Source organism: Dasypus novemcinctus, chromosome 17, assembly GCF_030445035.2.
Source record: "Dasypus novemcinctus isolate mDasNov1 chromosome 17, mDasNov1.1.hap2, whole genome shotgun sequence".
Taxonomy (NCBI): Eukaryota; Metazoa; Chordata; class Mammalia; order Cingulata; family Dasypodidae; genus Dasypus; species Dasypus novemcinctus.
The window spans coordinates 87,284,034-87,302,980 of NC_080689.1; the positions used below are offsets into that span (position 1 = coordinate 87,284,034).

General features: G+C 40.6%; 1 protein-coding gene across 4 annotated transcripts in view; it reads right to left on the bottom strand.

The window, feature by feature from the left end:
* Positions 1 to 2,751: 2,751 nt before the first annotated feature.
* Positions 2,752 to 18,947, bottom strand: part of LOC131274064 (protein IWS1 homolog) — a 132,882-nt gene continuing 116,686 nt past the window's right edge. For 3 of the 4 annotated variants that reach the window (XM_071208968.1, XM_058279069.2, XM_058279071.1), the window contains exons 5-17: positions 15,296 to 15,366; positions 14,814 to 14,838; positions 12,980 to 13,050; positions 12,509 to 12,533; positions 10,220 to 10,290; positions 9,760 to 9,784; positions 9,102 to 9,175; positions 8,622 to 8,646; positions 7,187 to 7,246; positions 5,348 to 5,436; positions 4,819 to 4,937; positions 4,647 to 4,741; positions 2,752 to 3,037 (exon numbers count right to left, since the gene is read on the bottom strand). In XM_071208968.1, coding sequence (XP_071065069.1) covers positions 2,988 to 3,037; positions 4,647 to 4,741; positions 4,819 to 4,937; positions 5,348 to 5,436; positions 7,187 to 7,246; positions 8,622 to 8,646; positions 9,102 to 9,175; positions 9,760 to 9,784; positions 10,220 to 10,290; positions 12,509 to 12,533; positions 12,980 to 13,050; positions 14,814 to 14,838; positions 15,296 to 15,366 — 800 coding nt within the window. In that variant the 3' untranslated portion in view covers positions 2,752 to 2,987. The remainder of the gene's footprint in view (positions 3,038 to 4,646; positions 4,742 to 4,818; positions 4,938 to 5,347; positions 5,437 to 7,186; positions 7,247 to 8,621; positions 8,647 to 9,101; positions 9,176 to 9,759; positions 9,785 to 10,219; positions 10,291 to 12,508; positions 12,534 to 12,979; positions 13,051 to 14,813; positions 14,839 to 15,295; positions 15,367 to 18,947) is intronic. The other variant, XM_058279070.2, reaches the window with a different exon arrangement.

Sequence of the window (18,947 nt, forward strand, 5' to 3'; positions counted from 1 at the left end):
TTTGTTTTGCATCGTCTAGCCACTTGCTGATGCCATATAAATTGGAGCATCTGTTTTTCCATTTCTGTAAAAAAGAAAAAAAAAAGTCAGTTGGGATGTTTATAACTATAATACTGAACCTGTAGTTCCCTGTGGGTAGTATTGGTATTAGAACAATATTTAGTCTTACCATCCATGAACAATGGATGTCTTGCCATTTGTTTAAGTCTTCTTCAGTTTCATTCAGGTATGACTGCTCTTGTTCAAGTGCTTTACACTTTCAATAAATTCATTCCTAAATATTTTATTCATTAGAGGGTAACTGAATGGATTTTTTTAAAAAAATCCATCTTAGACTTTTTTTTTTTTTACCATACTATATAAACAGAACTGACATTTGTGTGTATTATCTCATACAATGCAAGTTTGCTTAATGTCTGTATTTGTTCCAGTAGTATTTTTGTGGGTTCTTTGGGAATATCTATTAAAAGATTATGTCATCCGTGTATCAGAATAGCTTCCTTCTTCAGTTCCGTTTTTCTTGCCCAATTCCTCTGGCTAGAACTTCCAGTATAATGCTGCATAGCAGTGATGAAAGTGAGCAAATTTATCTTGTTGTCATGGCAAAAACTTTCAGTATTTCACAATTGAATATAATGTTTGCAGTGGATCATATAGACGCAGCTGTGAAGAGAATGGAATGACTTCCACAAATGACCCTCCACTCAGTGAGCCGCAGAAAGTCCCCAGTTTGTAGGAAGGCTGTGCGCACACTTCAGAAATCCTGGAATGTGAGTTAATTGTAGGAAACCTACATTTTTATGGTTTTGAAGAATGTAATTCTTAATAATGTAAAAGTGTCCCACTTTCATAATAAGATCATGGTAGAATATGTCTGAAATGTCTTTTATGTATTCTTAAATTTTAAAATTCAGTAAACCATATCAAATTTTTTCTTTCTAGAAGTTATTTATAAAACATTACTTTTAATGAAGGAGAGACAAGTATTAAGGACATCCTTGGAGACCATGGGAAATAGAACTATTACATTGGGGGATGCTGATGTATGTGTCTGATGATAAGCATATACCATATGGTGGTAATATTGCAGACCTGATATGAATGACAATGAACCTATGTCATTGTGACTCTAAAGCAGCAGCATTTTTTTTAAAAAATTCACTGAATATGAACTGCCACTGCTAACACCAAATATGTATGAATATTGATTTAAAACTGGGGAGGAAATTAATAATTCTGAATTCAAATGACTGAAATATGGAGTATAAAAACAAAGAAATTTCCATGTAAAATAAATATAAGTAGCTAAAATATAAATGATTATAGAAATAAAACAGATAAATAGGCAAATATAATTCAGAAATGAAATACAACGCAAGATATCTAATGGAAAATCCCTTACAGATAACTAATTTTCAACCTATATGGGCATTTATAGAAAACGACTAGATTTTGGCAACGTCAGGTAAAAGATGTTTCACTTCAGGTAAAGAGTATATATGAAAAGGAATATTCACTAGTCAGATGAGGAAAGAAAATGATAGGTGCAATAGAGGTGATGAGAGTAAAGTCCCATGTTTAAGAGAGGTAGAATTGAAGCATCTGGAAATACCAGGAAGAAAGATTTTGTACTTTAAAAAATTTCATAAAAAAATCTAGGAAGACACACTTATCTCTGTTCCTGGGAAAGCTAATTTGAATTGCACTTCTATAATTTTTTCTAATTATATGAATACGAAGAAAAAAATCACATTATTTTCATGTAACAAAGTAATTTAGGGAGAAACGGAATACAGAGTAGCCACAACAAATGCATGAAAGGCCTTCTTCATTATGTATATTATGTCCTGAAAAATGCTTTCTCAAAAGTAAATAAAAGGCATTTAGAAAATGAGATAATACATAAGATGTCATAAATTAAAAATAGAAAATCAAACAACGATTGGGATGACATCAGAAAATAAGAAAAATATCAGTTCAAAATTGAATTGTAATGCATAATAAATAGAATGACCAGAAATGGTTAAGTAGAAAGCAAAAGGAAAAGCAGATAGTGTTTAAAAGAAATTTTGTGGAGAATGTAAAAGATTTGGGGAAAAAAAGTAAAAGAATGACAAATGGCATAGTTGGTCTAATACCTGAACACTGGAGTGTCTCGAAATCCAAAAGCAAATCCAAAAGCAAAGACTTGAAAGAAATGCCAAAAAATTACAATTTGTTTTTTTTTTCCCCCTCTGGAAGGAAATTCTTTGAAGCTGTGTGTCAGAAGTGCATGCTGTGCACTGACTTGGAAGGACTAAAAGCAAGGGATATTCTAGGAAAATTAACCAGGTTAACCAAAATGTGAAAACATTTACACTCACTCATATTATGTGAAGGAATTAGAATCTCATCAGTGTTTTGGAGAACAAAATTTTGTGCCAGATGCAAATGGGGTAATATTTGTGGAATGAAATGTGAATCATGGTTTTATACATAGCAACACCGCAATGTAAGTGAAAAAGGCCCTGAAATTCAAGTTATCCTGCTAGACCAAGATGAGCATTTTTGGCATGACCCATACCAGGTGACTGAACATAGTTCAGTAAATGAAATTTTAAAAACCCATTGACAGGAGGGCTTATGATAAGCTGTCAGTTTCCAGTTATTTTTTCAACAAACACTCAATGAGGATTCCATGAGTGAGTGTTTCACCTTGGTGGGAGCCAATACGGAGACCAGATATTATAATTCATATAGCTCTAGCATTGCTTAGGGTACTTATCAGTATATTTATTTATTACATAAAGAATAAGAAATATAAGTAGTAAAGGTACAAAAGTTGTTTCATATGGCATATAACATTAAAAGTAAAACTTATTTCTAAGACTTCGTCTAAGTCTTTGGATTAAAAACTAAAGTGCCACTTAGTTGTTCATTCATAGTGGAGTAGAAGGGTGAGCACATAAGTGTCGCCAAGCGCCATAGATCTCCAGTTCTACTCAGCTTCAGGCTGAGGCCTCCAGCTCAGCATCCTTGTAGCAGTCAGTTGTAGGATCTGCAACACAAATACAGGATCTGGACTCACTCAGGTGGCACAGAGGTGGTAGGAGCTTGGGTTTCCCTGAGGTGGTTTGTAGGACTCAAAAGTTACCTCAGACCAACCCTGGAGAGGTGATCTTTGGTCCATGATATCCCACGAGCCAGATCCAGAGGGACTGAATTCCTACTGCTGCTGTCTGCATAGGGTGCTGTCTGTGACTAAGAGTGTCTCTAAATTTCCAGGCAATGGGCTGTGACCTGATTGCTAGATTGGGCACCTTTCAAGTGAATGTCTTCTGGAGAACGAAACTGATGCAGAAGAAAAGGTGGGCTCAAGTCCTCTAGAAAGAAAAGGCAGAGTCCCATCTCCCTGGGCCAGGTGAGGGGCAGGAATTCTGAAGGGAGAGGCGTGGAAGCGATAACCTTGCTCCCTCCACCCTGGTCCTCAACAGCATCCAGTGGTGAAAGCCTCAGATTAAAAAGGGACTGATTCCTGGAGCTCTTTCCCTAATTAACAGTTTCATTCTAAATCAAACACTGAGCTTACTGGGCAACCCATTTTAATATAAAGTGACTGTGATGCCAAAATCATATAGTTTCTTACATTAAGATATTCCAACATGTAAGTATTACAAAACACTCATCATAATCTAACAAGAGTTATTACTTAAACAATATAAAATAAATAAGGGGACTTAAGTAACATGCAGTCCTCTCTGATTTTCTCATTCCTAGCAAGCCCTGCAGGGAGATTTCCTTTGTGCTTTGTGTTTGTTTGAATTCTACATACATGAATAAATTCTAAAGAAGTACAGCTTGAGAAAATGAGTGTGAGCTGAAGTGGGATGAGGAAGGAAACTACAGAGGCTTAGGACCCCAAGGCTTGGGCAGCTGTGACTCAGGTCCCACTGAGGTAGAAAACAGGGCCTCAGTAGCTACCCTGTTTGCCTGAGAGTGACCCCACTGTTCTGGGTTCTGGATTGAATAATGGGCAGCCATAAACTCATGCTTTCATCCTCACCTGCACACCTTTGGATGTGAACTCATCTGTGAATAGGGTCGTCAGAGATCTTACTAGTGAAGGGGAGGCCAACCTGCATCTGGGTGACCTTAATCCTATACGCTTGGAGTCCTTCCAAAGAGAGGAAGACTAGACAAATTCAGAGCAGGAGCACCGGGAGACAAATGAAGACAGATGATCAGGTGATGGAAGCAGAGGTTGAGTTATGTGTTGCTGGCAGCATCAGGGAAAGCATCATCATGCTGACACCTAGATTTTGCTTCTAATCTCCTAAACTGACTGTCAATTCCTGTGTTTACCCCAGTTAATCACTGGTATCAGATAAAGCAGCCCTGGCAACCTAACACAGGCCAATTCACCCTTTCCCTGTGAGAACTGGTGGCACTCTAGGTCACTCCACAGTGTACACCACACTCAGTAAGAAAGACAGGAGGATTTGGCAGGCCTTAGGTGGACTGGGAGGGCAAACTTTGGTTCTGAAGAGGGCTAGAGCCCTCTCCTACAAATTAAGGAGCCAAGGGAAGGCATAGCTGATCAGCTCTAGGGCTTACATGGAAAGCACTTCTACTCATGGGGAGAGATTCTCAGGGCACCCTTCACTTGCCTGTGCTCATTTTCCCCCTCAGATTCCTATCTCCGCCTCCATATTCACACACAGGTGCAGGCACTCCAGCAAGCTCCTCATGAACGCTGAATTTCCTGAAGTGGCAAAGAAAGTTAGTGCATGTGGACTTGTTTCCCTTCCCTCTTCATCCTACCCACTACTCCACACTAACATCTCTTCTTCCTCTTCTTCCTCTTCTTCATCTCTTTTCACATCATTGATTCCTTCTGTGCATTCCCGGAAAAGAAGGTCGATGTAAACAGACTCCTCCTCCTCAACGAGTGTAGACAGCTGCAGGGTAGAGAACACACTTGCTTTTCCAGAGCCATATGTGGAGGAACACGGCAGTGAAGGGAGAGCCCATCCCAGAACAAACTTCCCAGGGGCCAACCCCACATGATGTGGGCCAATGCTTCAGACTTCAGCACAACTTCTCGCCTGGGCCATTCAGGGACACACCAGTTGATTTATGGTGCATAGTAGGGTTGGAAATCCATGCAATGTTAAAATACAGTAGGTGAAGAAGGTGGAGAAACATCTTAAAAACATTGTCAATTGTATAACCTCACCTTCCTGGAGGCTACCAGGGCCTTTGAGATGACAATTGTAAAAGGAGGGGGAAAGAGAAGAGCTACGAAGAAATGCTTACAAAGAAGAAACAGGAAGATTTTTAAATTAGGCAAGAAGAGGAAATAAATTACATGCATATTGCCATTCTCTACGTCTGACTCTTCTGAGTCCGAGAAAAACGCCTCTGAGTGAATCATTGCGGTGACTGTGATAGGGTGACCTTGCAAAAGGAAAGGAGAAAGTTAGGGTTCAGGGGAGAATTAGAGCCCCTATTGTCTTTGTCATACCGTGACCTGAGCTTGGCACCCAATTCTGTCTGTATCACCCCAACTTTCTTTGGGCCTCGATAACGTCTCCTGTGCCCTGTGTGGTTGGCCTAATGTCAACAGGGTCCGTTTACCAGACCTCATATACTATAATTCTGGGGAGGAATGCCCATTTCCTCCTTGTCCTCAAAGAAGGCAGACATATTCTCTATGTCTTGCTAAGCATGATGTTGATTTCCTTTCCATCATCTTGCCTCAGAAACTCCCTGCCTCTCCTCTCTCCCAATACTGCTTATTTCCTTTATTCCTGTCTTCCATTCACATTGTTTTTCCTTATGAGAACACAGGGGAATGATCAAGTGTACCATGCCACCCTCTCCAATCAATGGATTGGCCAATTACCAATTCCAGATGCAACACTCAGGATCTGGAGTTGAATCAGATCTTGTGGAAGAGAGCTACCACCAACCCCCAAAATCAAGTGATTTTTGAAGTGTCTGGTATGGCTTTAGGTGTGACGCAAACATTCTGTCCTCTCAACATCTCCATAGGTTCCAAAAAAAGCGATTTAGAGAGGATTAACAGGAAATTAGACATAAAGTAACTTGTCCACGTTCCCTTATCTTGCAGGTGTGTTAATAGCCTTGTGTAGAATGTGTGGCCATTTAAATGAATTGAGCCTTCTAGGTTTCATCAAGCCTTCTTAGGCCTGAGTACCTTGGGTGCTTTGAGAAGCCTGCAGAAAGGCACAGGGAGAGAAATGAATATTGCTTGAGAAACAGGGCACTGCTGACCATAGCACTGAACTCAAAGAGCAGGAGGAAACCTGTGGCCCTGCTGCCAAGAGGCTCTGATTTGGGCATACTCAATTCCAGAGCACCAGCCCCGTAGGACTGTGAGAGCCAGTGTGTGAAACAAGTCAGCGGCCCATTCATACAAGTCCTCAGAAAGCCTGCTGGGCTTTGAAAGCTCTTCTGGGGCAACTGGATTCAAACCATTCTCAGACGTAATTAAATTTAGGTTTCCAAACTACACTGGCATTTTGGATTTGGGTAGGAAGTGCAAAATAGTAGTGAGTTCAAGAATGTGCTTTAGCCACACCTCTCAAGGACACAGGTACATGCTAAGCCCAGAGAAAATGTTCTTCATGGCTTCCAACCCATGGTTAACCTTTAAAGCAGGATCCGCAGTAAGGATGGAACATGAAGAAAGTTAAAACTAGATCTAAAAGTGCACGGGATGAGGCCCTACTTCTCAGGTGCCATCTGGCACTAGCTAAAAACACTTTGTCCCAGGTCCAGGTGAGAACCTGAGAGATTGTGTCCCAACAGACCCGCTCCATTGAAGTTCAACACGTAAATCCAAACCACGATTTCTTGTATCAGTTACTATGGGATGCTAAGCAAAGGAAACCAAAGTTTTGTTGTCAGACTGTTGAGAAGACATGAAAAAACTAACCCATGGGAAGTTAATTTTTTAAAAAATACATGGAAAGTTCATTTAACACACAACACACACAAAGCTCACGGTCATTATATCTCCTACTTTTATGTTATTGAAAACGAAAAGATGAAAGCAGGCCCTCATAAATATTTCCTATACTTTCTAATATCATGCCCCCTTCCATAGACTCCAAGGCACCAGGTATAACTACTGATCTTGGTATCTTCTCCATTGGATCCTTCCTTGAGAATTGTAACCTACCTGGATTGTCGTCTTCGTCCTCGCTGCTAGTGGAGTCATACTTGCAGTCCGCAAGCCAGTCTTCAGGAAAACAAAGATCCGCAGGAACGTTATTAAGGACTGGGCCACTCGCATCCCTCCCTTCTTCCTTGAGATCTCTTGCTGGCTACCATAGGAAAACCCAGCTCTCTGCCCTGGGTTCTAAGACCTTCCTGGGCCCCTCTGGAGCCTGAGGCCTTAGCAAGAAAGTGCAAAGTGCTTGCAAGTGAGGGAGAGGAGGGGAAGGTATCAGCTCTCAACTTCTCACTCCCTTATTTAGCTGGAAAATAGAGCACTGACCTCCAATCTTGTCACCCTGAAATTATGACTCTTTGGACATGCTCTGTCTTAGATGAGTTCAAAGCACAGACCTAGTGCTAGACTCTGGGTTGCTGCCTTGGGGAGCATTTTGTGAGGATGCACATGTTCCCTTCTGCATCATCCCTACCACAGCTACCAGCACAAATGGGTATTGGGCTTTAGCAAAACTGCAAAAACTAGAATCTGCTCTGGATGCCCTGGCTGTGTGAACTAAAATGACAAATGTTGACAAATTCATAGCAGAACTTTAGAGACTCTGCCAGGCAGAAGAGACTTGAAGAAAATGTGTAGATTAGGAGTCAAAGCACCTAACATCTCAAGTTCTTTGGACTGTATTCATTAAATGTCCAGTTCTGAAGACTTTTCTTCACCTTCTCAAAACTGCCCTGTCTCATACGTTAATGAATGGACATGTATGTCTGCCTTTCTTTCATCCTGACCATTCAAAGTGCTATGAGGTATTAAGTAAAGCCTTATAAAGCTTATTATTAAGCCAAGACATATTATTACATCCCAGAAAAAGGGTCCTGTACCACATTTCTGTCCCTGTAGAGCTTCATGAAAATTTTCTTTGATGTTGATGGATTATTCTTGAGTTATTGAGGTATACTTGACATATTGTAAGCCACACTACATATTGTAAGCCACACTGACATAGTACATAATTTGATAATATTTGACATATATATTTATCCATGAAGAGATACTGATGGGATTTATTACAAAGAAAGTTGACACTAGTCGTTGTGCTGTTTGGTGTGTGAAAAATCCAGAAAACTCATTAAAGACTCACATTTGTACACATGCCCATTGAGAATCAAAACATGTATTCTGAGAATCACATCACAAACATACACATGTAAACACACACCACTTCCATGCAGACAAACACATGCCAACTAATCAGTACTCAACTTCTTAAGAAAGACAACCCTAGTTCTTACCTGGAATATCCATTTCATTCACCACACCCAAATCCTTATTCCCTCAAGGAAGTTGTCATCAGGAACCTCTTTAAACTCAATCGACAAGGAAGATTCATGTTTTTCAATATCTGGACTTTTTCTCAGCAAGTGTAGGATTTCAGAATACTTACCATTGTTGCTTGCTCTTGGGACTGGCTGCAATTTTACAGAGAAGATAATGCCGTAAGGATCAGAACTTAATCTATAGTGCTACAAGAGGCTTGTGTCCTCTTGGTGACTTTAGAATACAAGAGGGAAAGAAGGAAGTTAAGGAAAACCAAAAGCAGGTGTAAAGCATGAACAGTCCTGCATGATGCAGTTTTCAAGTCCATTTTGATTACTAAGTACAAAATTCTTAATTCCAGGTGAAAAAATTTCTGCTAAAGAATGTCCTCCTGCCATATAGTTTATAACCTGATGCTGCCATTTATGATTGCCCCCTTCAAACCGGGATTAGCTCCTAATACATGCCCACTGAACACTGACGCACCAAGCATTTGAACCTCTCATCTATATTGTACGTGGTCAAATTTTCGTAACTGAATTGGATTAGAAATGAAAGAAACCAAGAATGCAGTGGTTCTATCTCAGATAAAGAAAGTTGGGCTTACCTTGGTGTAAGTAAATGGAGTGTGCTCTATTGCCTGGGCACTCAGAAGTTCCTCCAGGAGGCCCTCCGGGAGAGCTAGGAGAACAGAGGAATAGCATCAGTACATTGGGGTAGTTGCTCTGGATTTAGTCATGAAGCATTGCTTGACTTGGACGAGGGATTAGAATAACAAGGAGGCAGGTATTCAGCAAGCCTAAGTGAGCTGCTAAGGAGTGGAAGGAGGGCAACAGGGAGGAGCAGCAATACAAAGGGAAGCAGTCCTTGGCACTGTAGCTAAAGACATCCCAAAGCACCATAAAAGGAACCTGTAAAGGTACTAAAAAAGAGGATGTTGTTCAATGACAGTTTCTTACCGCTCTTCCTGCCCATTTTCAAGCCCAATGTTATTGTTGAACTTTGAACATTTAAATACTTGTAAAATGTGCAACTATCATGGGATATGAACAAAAACCCAACCCACCCAAGGGGAACACAACTGCTGAAAGTACTGTACAATGTGGACATTTTTCTTCCTCTAAAACAGAAGGACCCCTCTATTTCTTATGCCCACATGGAAGGTAAAATCGGGATGCTTTCCACAGTAAAGAAAGCATGAAACCCCTAGTTTAAATCATCTAGATGTTTTTAAAAAAGAAGTAAAGTGATACCAAAATACATACCGTTTTCACTTACTCCTGAAGCCACCTACAATTAGAGAAATGAAAACCCTCTGAGGACTGGAGCAGGCTGTATAGTGTTTGCACAGCTGGTTTACTCTCTTGCTGCCTTTAGAAAACTAGATGGGAAACGGGTTGAGATGAAGGCCCAAAAAGTCATTGTAACAGACACTTGTGGAAAGGCATAGCATTTCCTGTTTTATGCATCTCTCCCATCTATTGAGGAGGAAACCTAGCCCTGTAATGTAGGGGGGACTCCTTGAAGTTCCTCTTGAAGCAGAGATGTTAGTAAAAGGTTCCAAATGAACACTCTCCTGACTAAGGAAATCATAGACATCACCTATAATTATTTGGTCTGATTTTCATATCTGAACTCAATTGGCAAATAAAACAAAGAAAAAAAAAAAACCAAAAAAACTTAAAATCAGCAATTTGACAACAGAGAAAGAACGGGTGACCATACCTTGGAATTTGATGGAACCTCCTCATCTTCCCTCTCACTGGGGGACTCATCCAGCAGGCCCTTAGGGGTTCCTGGGAGGACACAGAGTAAATGTCAATACATTGGGTGGTGTGCATGGGTTACTCAGGGACCTACCCTGACACTGCAGGGGGCAAGAAAATAGGGACCTGAGGGGTAATAAGTCTGTAAGAATATGTTGCTGGGCCATCCTCCTTGGTGGAAGAAGGATGGTAAAGGAGAAGAGGAACAGGAAAAAAATGAGAAATGAAAACTTTTTGTCTGTGTACCTAAAGGTATCCAAATTCAACATGATATATTCAATCTAAAAATAGTATTAAACAGATGGTATTACTTACAGAGCTCCATCACTTTTCCTTCCTGTTTTTTTAATAGTTGTGTTTTTATTATTTTCTTTAAGATTTACTTTTTATTTCTCTCCCCTTCCTCCCCCCCCCCCATTGTCTGCTTTCTGTGTCCATTCACTGTGTGTTATTCTGTGTCCACTTATATTCTTGTCAGCATCACTGGGAACCTGTGTCTCTTTTTGTTGCGTCATCTTGTTGCGTCAGCTGTCCGTGTGTGTGGCGCCACTCCCGGGCAGGCTGCGCTTTCTTCATGCTGGGAGGCTCTCCTTATGGGGCACACTCCTTGTGTGTGGGGCTCCCCTATGTGGGAGACAACCCTGCATGGCACTGCACTCCTTGTGCGCATCAACACTGCGCGTGGGCCAGCTCATCACATGGGTCAGGAGGCCCTGGGTGTGAACCCTGGAACTCCCATGTGGTAGGTGGACGCTCTGTCCGTTGAGACAAAATCTGCTTCCCCCTTCCTGTTTTGAATCTAGACAAGTTGTCAATGCCCTTTTGAACTTTCCAAGGTCATTTCCATCTCCACTAATGCAAAGTGCTCCTACTACAATACTAATCTGTTGTGTAGTGTTTTATTTATTCATTTATTGGTTGACTGGATTTAATTCTAGACAAGGTATTCTTTTGTATTGAGTCACTAACAGGTGTCATAAAGATAATATTTATAGGGTTTGTCATAGTACTCATGGACTACCATTTAAAAGTATCCAATGTTCACCATATGATATTTTTCCTTCATCTTCCTTTTCATTACCATGTTTTTGTATTCATTGTGTGATGTGCCTCTCCATGATTATATGAGCCATCCCACAGTGGGAGAGTTAGGATCGATTGAAGGTTGAGCATGAATCTCTGTGCTAGCTATAAGGGAAACTTGAAATAAGAATGATGAACATGAACCTAATGGCTAAGAGGGAATTTGAGTTCTTACTCATTACTCTTCCTCAAATGAGCAGCTCACAGAATGATCTTTTTTTTTTTTTTTTTTAATGGCTTATGGTGATAACGTTATTAAATAGATGAAAATATCTCTCCAATCCCTGTCTGTCTGCTCGGGCCATGTGCTGAGCTGTGACCCAGTACTGGCAGCGATTGGCAAGCTTGTCCTACTGAAACCTCACGAGTCTGAGAGTCTGTGAGTTTACCAGCAACATGTGGGGCTCTCTATGTGTTTTTCACACTAATAACTGTGAATAAGTATCTTGTAAAATGCACCTGCTAACCTGTGTTATGTGACCCCTGTGAATATCTAATACACGAGTGTCATGTTTAGGAAATGCCATGGGCACCTACATATATATAGGCAGTGGAAATTCCTTCATTGTCACTAGTGACCCATACCTGTGATTAGGTAATATTCAGTAGTTCAGAGTAGTAGTATAGGGGTTACATGCCTCAGTCCAAATCTTGTCTCTACAACTTAGGAATTTGAAATCTCGGGTCATTAACTTATGCCCCTCAGAACCTGGCTGTAAGGGATAGGGAGAGTTTACATAATTCCAGGAATGATTCTAGTGAGATGTTCACAGGTTATTATATGCAATATGTGCTGTGGTGATGTGATGGTGTTTTAGAAAGGTTTCAATGACAGTTGTCCTGTGTATGTTGGACCCTTCACTTAGGGAAACACACAGCAATGCCCCAACACACACCTTCTCAATCCCTCCAATAGGCTTCGCTCATACACACTCCATGACTGCCATAGACACAAATCCATTCAAGTGAAGTGAATACATCTACTGAGAGAACAATAGAGCATGACCACATTCCTTATCAGGAGGAATTAATGTTTAATGTTTAACCATACCTCAAAAAATCCCACCAGTAACTGGAACCACCCTGGCTTTCCAGGCAAACCTAGGATCAATGCCCTGCTTGTCTAATCCAAAATTACCTCAATTCAGCAATTCTAGATATGTACCTGTTTGACTTTCTCCTGGGGCCACCTGCAATCAGAGAAAACCTTATGAGGATCAGATCATGTTTCGGCTGTTTGCAAAGGATTTTTGCTTGATTTGCAGCATTAGAAATTCAGATGTGAAATAGGGGTCAAGCAAACCTGATGAGCAGGTGTAGCAGACACACCAAGAAAGGCATGAGCTTTTCCTGGATGCACATTTGTTAAGTTCAATTTGGGCGGCGATTACAAATTCTTAATCCAAGGAGAAAAAAATTGTAGCTGAGCAAAAGCCTACTTTGTCAACTTCTGCTCCCCTTTGTGGTTGATCTCTTCAATGTTGGATCAGTTAGAAGAGCCCCCACATGATGCTTCCCACCCCAAGGAAATGTAATATTTCATCTAATATGTTCATGATTAAGTATCCTCATCTGATATCAATTACAGTGGAAGAGACCAAAAAATCAACTTTAGATCAATGACTAGTAAGTTCACCTTGGCTTTAAATGGGACCTCTTCATCCTCTTGATCACTTGGAAGTGCCCCCATCAGTTGTTCCTGGTCTTCTAGGATGACACAGAATGACTCATCACATTGGTGTGTTTCTCATAAATTTCAAAGTAAATATTTACAGCCTTGGACAAGACTCTTAACTGTGTAGAGGAGGTAGTTTATCAAGCATGCTGAGAACTGCTGTGGGACCGTCTTCTATCATGAAGGAAGGATGCAAAGAGAGCAGCCAGAAAGAAACAAATATATATCCCTAGCTCTGAAGCTAATATCAACCTAAACCTTCTGACCATACCCAGTGTACAAATGGCACTGAAAAACATGCTATGATTCAATGCCTGAGTCCCACCATCCCTCCTCTTTATAGTACATCTCAACTTAAGTGCCAGTATCTTCTGGACAACTGCAAGTGAATTCCATCTCCATGCCACATATATAGACACTGCATTTACCATTTGTTCTACGGAAATTTATCACTTGATTAGAAGCAAAGTATTCTGGTGGTCTGGATTCCATTCCATGTAATGCATTCTATTGCATTTATTCACTAACCCATTGGGATAAAGATAACATATCACAGAAGATTGGGAATACTAAAATCTTACATTTAAATAGCAACACTTATTAATCAGATGGTTTTACTTCCAGTCTTTCTCTCCCACACCAAGTGTGAGTAGCCATTGAAATACTGACCGTGCATCATTGGCCATCAAATGTGGGATAGCCATTATGTAGGGACATACAGATTGAGTGTCAACACCCACAAATGCAGCTCTTTAGGAACGTTTCCACAAGGGGTTTGGACACCAGGTTAAGAACCAAGATGTGTCTGCATTCTTATTTTTCAAAGACCATCTTGTGGGACTCGTGATTTGAGTGCCTATCGTGTCCTTTGGGATGATGCTGTCATATGTACTAAATTGTCTTCCCGATGCCTATCTGCTTCGGGTAAGTTCCTGAGCTGTGACCTCAATCCAGTTATCATGGATCACGTCATCCTATGTGATGCCTCATGACTCTCAGAATTTGGAGCTGCTCATTAGCATGTATGATTACTGTGTCCTTTGAGCACTAATAACTATATCAAAGTCTGTGGTAGCCAGCACAGGTACTTGGCCTAGGTCATGTGACCACTGAGGCTACTTTATAATGATGGGCAGTTTTGGTCTCTTTGTAGGCTCATGTAAATTCTGGTGTATGCATATATACAGGTGCTGTAACTCCCTTGTATGGTTTCTAGTAAGCAGATGGCTGAGTGGCAAGTTCAGGCCTGTAACTCAAAGTATTATGACATGTGACTAGGTTCCCATTTAGTACCATCCCATTAGCAGTGAAAGAGCTTGGGATGTTCACCTTTGCCCTCAGTTTTCCATCTGTGTTGTGGTCATAGAAAGCAAACCCCAGGTCCAGCTTTGGCGAGTGTGGAACAAGTTCATGTACATAGAACATGCAGTGGTGATGGGGTATATTTGAGAAAACTGCCCCTGTTGTCCCTGGTAATTGTCCAGTCTAAATGGGCTATAACATCTGGGAAACTGCTCATGGTTGCCCCCATATGCACACACAACAAAGTCAAAATTACACCACAGAAACTCACACTAGACCCCCCCAAGCCCCCATGCATGCAAAGCCTGCACAACCTAAAGAGACCACAGACAAAACCACAGACTGTAGTAACAAGGGCAGATTCCCTTCAGAGAAACCATTTCATCGTCACCATGATGCTTTGTCCAGGATGTCCCCAGCTGAACGTTTTCTGGAAGTTCCTTATTTCACCTCTGTTTTACCCTCGGATGTGGGATTAGCACAGAATACCTACCGTTTTCACTTTCTCTGGAGTTCCCCTGGAATTGCAAAAAAGAAAACACTGTGAGGATCCTATGATGTCGAGTAGCATCTTCTCAGGTATTGGTGATTTTATGAGAACTGATAGGAAGCATTCGTAAAGTCAAAGGCCCCGTAAATAAACATGGAAAATACATTAGGAATGGCTCAAGTGTTGCCTGATGGATTTGACTTTCCAGACCATTTTGATGGGAGTTACAAAAGTTCAAATCCAAGCAGAATACTGGTGCTGAGGCACAAGCCCACTACCATATGCTATATAACCTGGTGCTTCAATTTCTAATGCCTTCTTTATCAGGGCTATTTTGGTAAGAGAACCCTTCCAAATATCCTTTCCCCTGACCAGTGGGTGATATCTATAATTCACACCATCATGTATTATGATATTTACTCAATTGAAAAGGACAAATAAGAGAAAGGAATATTTCTGTCTTAGACCAAAACAGATGACCTTACCTCAACATTAGGTGGAACCACTTCATCCTCCCTGTCACGAAGAGGGTCCTCCACCAGGTCTTCCAGGGGAGCTAGGGGGACACAGAGTAACAGTCAGTACAGTGGGGTGTGGCTGATATTATTCAGGGATCTTTGCCTGACCCAGACAGGGGCTTACAATGTGCAGGTCCGGGTGGTCAGGAAACATGGACTGTGGAGTTACCCAGACACACTTCATGGAAGAAGGAGACCAAAGAGAGGAAATCATGGGCATCAGAAATAGGACCCTTGGCTTTGTAGTTAAGGAGAGTCTAAATCAATGTGAAATAGCTCACGAACAAGTGGTACTAAAATGTACAATATGATACAGTGATATGGCTCCAACTCTTATCTGGCCCATTCTGAAATCCAGCAAAATTGCTGGAATCTCATTGACATCATGAGCTACTGCTTCGCCCTCACAGATCTTTGTTGACTTTGAGTTTCTCATCTGTTCTACAGGATTTTAAAAAATTTTCAACAAGTTAACATCTACAAACATAAAATTTGCCAGTTTACTCATTTTTATCTATACAATTAATTTACTGTCATCAATTAATTACATGTCCAATGTTGTGTTACCATCCCATCAAACATTCAATTCCAAAATTTTCTCATTACCTGAAACAGAAACTGTAGCCATTAACCAATAAGCCTAATCTCCTATCTCCCTAGCCCCTGGTAATAAAGTCTAATCTCCTTTTCTTTCTCTGAGTTTTCTTTTTCTTATATTTCAAATAAGTACATCGATACACTGTCTTTCTTTCATATCTTCCTTATTTCCTCAGTATAGTGTTTTTAAGTATCATGCATATAGTAGGGTGCATCAGAACTTCTTTACTTTGTGTGGCCCATTCTATGGATATGCTTTTTTTTTTTTTTTTTTTTTTTTTTTACTGATTCCCATTTTGATGGACACTTGGGTGGTTTGAAACTTTTGGCCATTCTGAATGCTGCTGCAAAAAACACTGAGTTTTCAAATACCTATTTGTGTCCCCCTTTTAAGTTAAATTCTTTTTATATATAGACCTAGTTGTTAGATTGCTGGCCCTATGGTAATCCTGTGTTTTTCTCAATGAGGGATTGCCAAACTATTTCCCAATGTGGCTGATCCATTTTACCTTCCTTCCACCAATGTATGGGCCTTCCAGTTGATTCACAGCCTCACTTATATTTGTTATTTTTCATTTTATTTTCTCTTAAAAACGTTAGCTACCCTACTGGATATAAGGGGCACCTCATCGTGGTTTTGACTGGCATTTCATTGAGGATTAATTATATTGAGTATCATTTCTTGTGCTTATTATCAATTTGCATATATTCTTTCAAGATACATCTACTCAAGACTCAGCTAGTTTCCAACCCAGGAGTCCACACTCCAAGTTTACCTGCTTTGCTTAACAACAGCCACATTATTTATGTATCATCTCCCTTTTGAATGAATCTGACAAAGCTGGCAAAGATCCCATTGTTGACAGCCTAAGTGTAATGCCTGTTCTTCTGAATGAATGAGTTCCCTGACTGTTAACAGAGACCCAGTCAAGTGAGATGAACAGCAATTACAAATGATAGTGGTCTTATTTATTATGAAGTCCTTTGTCCCAAAATGCATAAAAATATCACTTTGGATTATTTTTTACCTTAATTATAAGTGTCTCAATTGATATATTTGCCAAGTCATGGAATGAACCACAAGTTAACTTTGAACAGAGTTCTGAGTGAAGAATTAGGAGACCTTTATAGTGACCCCAATGTTGGCAGCATCTAAATGGGAATATGTTTCTTTGCTGTGCTGTATGTGTGTTTGTGTAGGGTGGAGTGGAGAAAGGAGGGATGGAGAAAGGATTGGGAGAGGACTGTTTAGAGAGGTATAATAAGACACTGACCAATATTTTATCAGGGAGTGCTCCTGTGCAGTGCCTACACGATGACTGAAACAGTGATTAAGGCATCTAGGAAACGGGTAATTTTCAAATGACACTTGAAGCAAATGACAAAATAATTTTATGTGTAAGACACTAAGTGTTTATCATAAAGTTCCAATTCTTTGAGTAATTCTCAAAGAAAGAAAAATGAAAAAGTATCAGAAGAAAATGTAAATACCAAAGCATCTGCAACAAAGTTTTCAAGAACTCAAAAGGGGAAAAGAAATAAAATTAAACCTCCCCAGAAACATGAAACATTTTCCTAGCCAGAGAGCACATTGATGTAGAAATAGGCATGTAATACCATTCCCAAGCTCCCTTATCCAACCGGCTAGTGTCCCTGTAAAATGAGAAGGGACACAGAAAGAAACAGTAAAGGGAGAAGGCTATAGGAATGTGGAGGCAGAGGCTGGACTCATGCAGCTACATGCCATGGATCACCAAAGATTGCCATCCTCCACCAAAAGAGAGGGAAAGCCAAAGGAGAACTCTTCCCTTAGGGCCTCCAGAGGGAGCATGGTGCTGTGACACATTGATTCCAGACTTCTGCACTCCAGAGCTGTAGAAGAACACATTTCTAGGTCTTATTCTTTCTGTTTGCTATTATGTGGCCAAGATTTTGGTACTTTGTATGGCAGCCCTGCAAAATGAATATAGTACCCTTCATGATATGGAAGGCTCCATACAAATGACCATCACTGCTGATTCACAGCCAGTTTCTTTCAACTAATAATTGACACATGCAGGGACATGAGTGTTCTGCACATCTCAGGACGATCTCAATGACTGCCATAGAAAGCAGTGCTTCAAGCAGGGGTGCTGCTGTGGGCTCTAGAGACATCTGGACACTTTAGGCCTTTCAGCCAAACTCAGGAAATCGGCACCACATGGGTGGGCCTTACCTTAGAATATATGATAGCCAATCTCCCCGGTGTATCAGAGTTAGGCTCATTTCCTACACACGGTTTTTCTGCCCATATATTTGAACCTATACTTATCACTATATCCATTAGATGTATGTCCCAGAGACTTAAATCTGCAGTGTGTTCATATGCCACTGGAGCCCTGAATCTCAGCAGAGTTGCAGCCAACACCTACTCTCCAGTTCCTCAGATTCACCCAGGATAAGTAACAAAAGAAGGATGATGGACAACACCCATCCCAAAAGACAGAGAGTATCTAGCACTGCAAGCAACAGTGTTTCCTCCATCTACCCCATAGGACCTAAAACCCATCTTAATCAGAAGTAGCGTGGGCATAAGCATTCCGAAATCCTCAAGATTGAGGAATGAACACACATAAGAGGAAAATGTAAATATGGACCAAAGTAGATTTATTATTACTCTAGGACTAGAAGTCCTTTCCACATTGATGGAAAGACAGTGATCACCGCAGTTTCTGTGGGGAAGCACAGGGAAGAATAGGTGTAACATGGGGCATTTTTGGCATATTGGAATTGTTCCACATGGCACTGCAATGACAGACACAGGCCAGAATACATTTTGTCAAAACCTGTAAAATTGTGCAGGGCATAGTGTAAACGGTAATGCAAACTATAGACCATGGTTAGTAACAATGCTTCCATATTTGCTCATCAATTGTAAAAATATATCACAATAATGAAATGTGTTGTTAAATGTGTAAAATGTGAGCAGATGAGGTGGGGTATATGGGAATCCCTATATTTACAAATAACTTTCATGTAATCT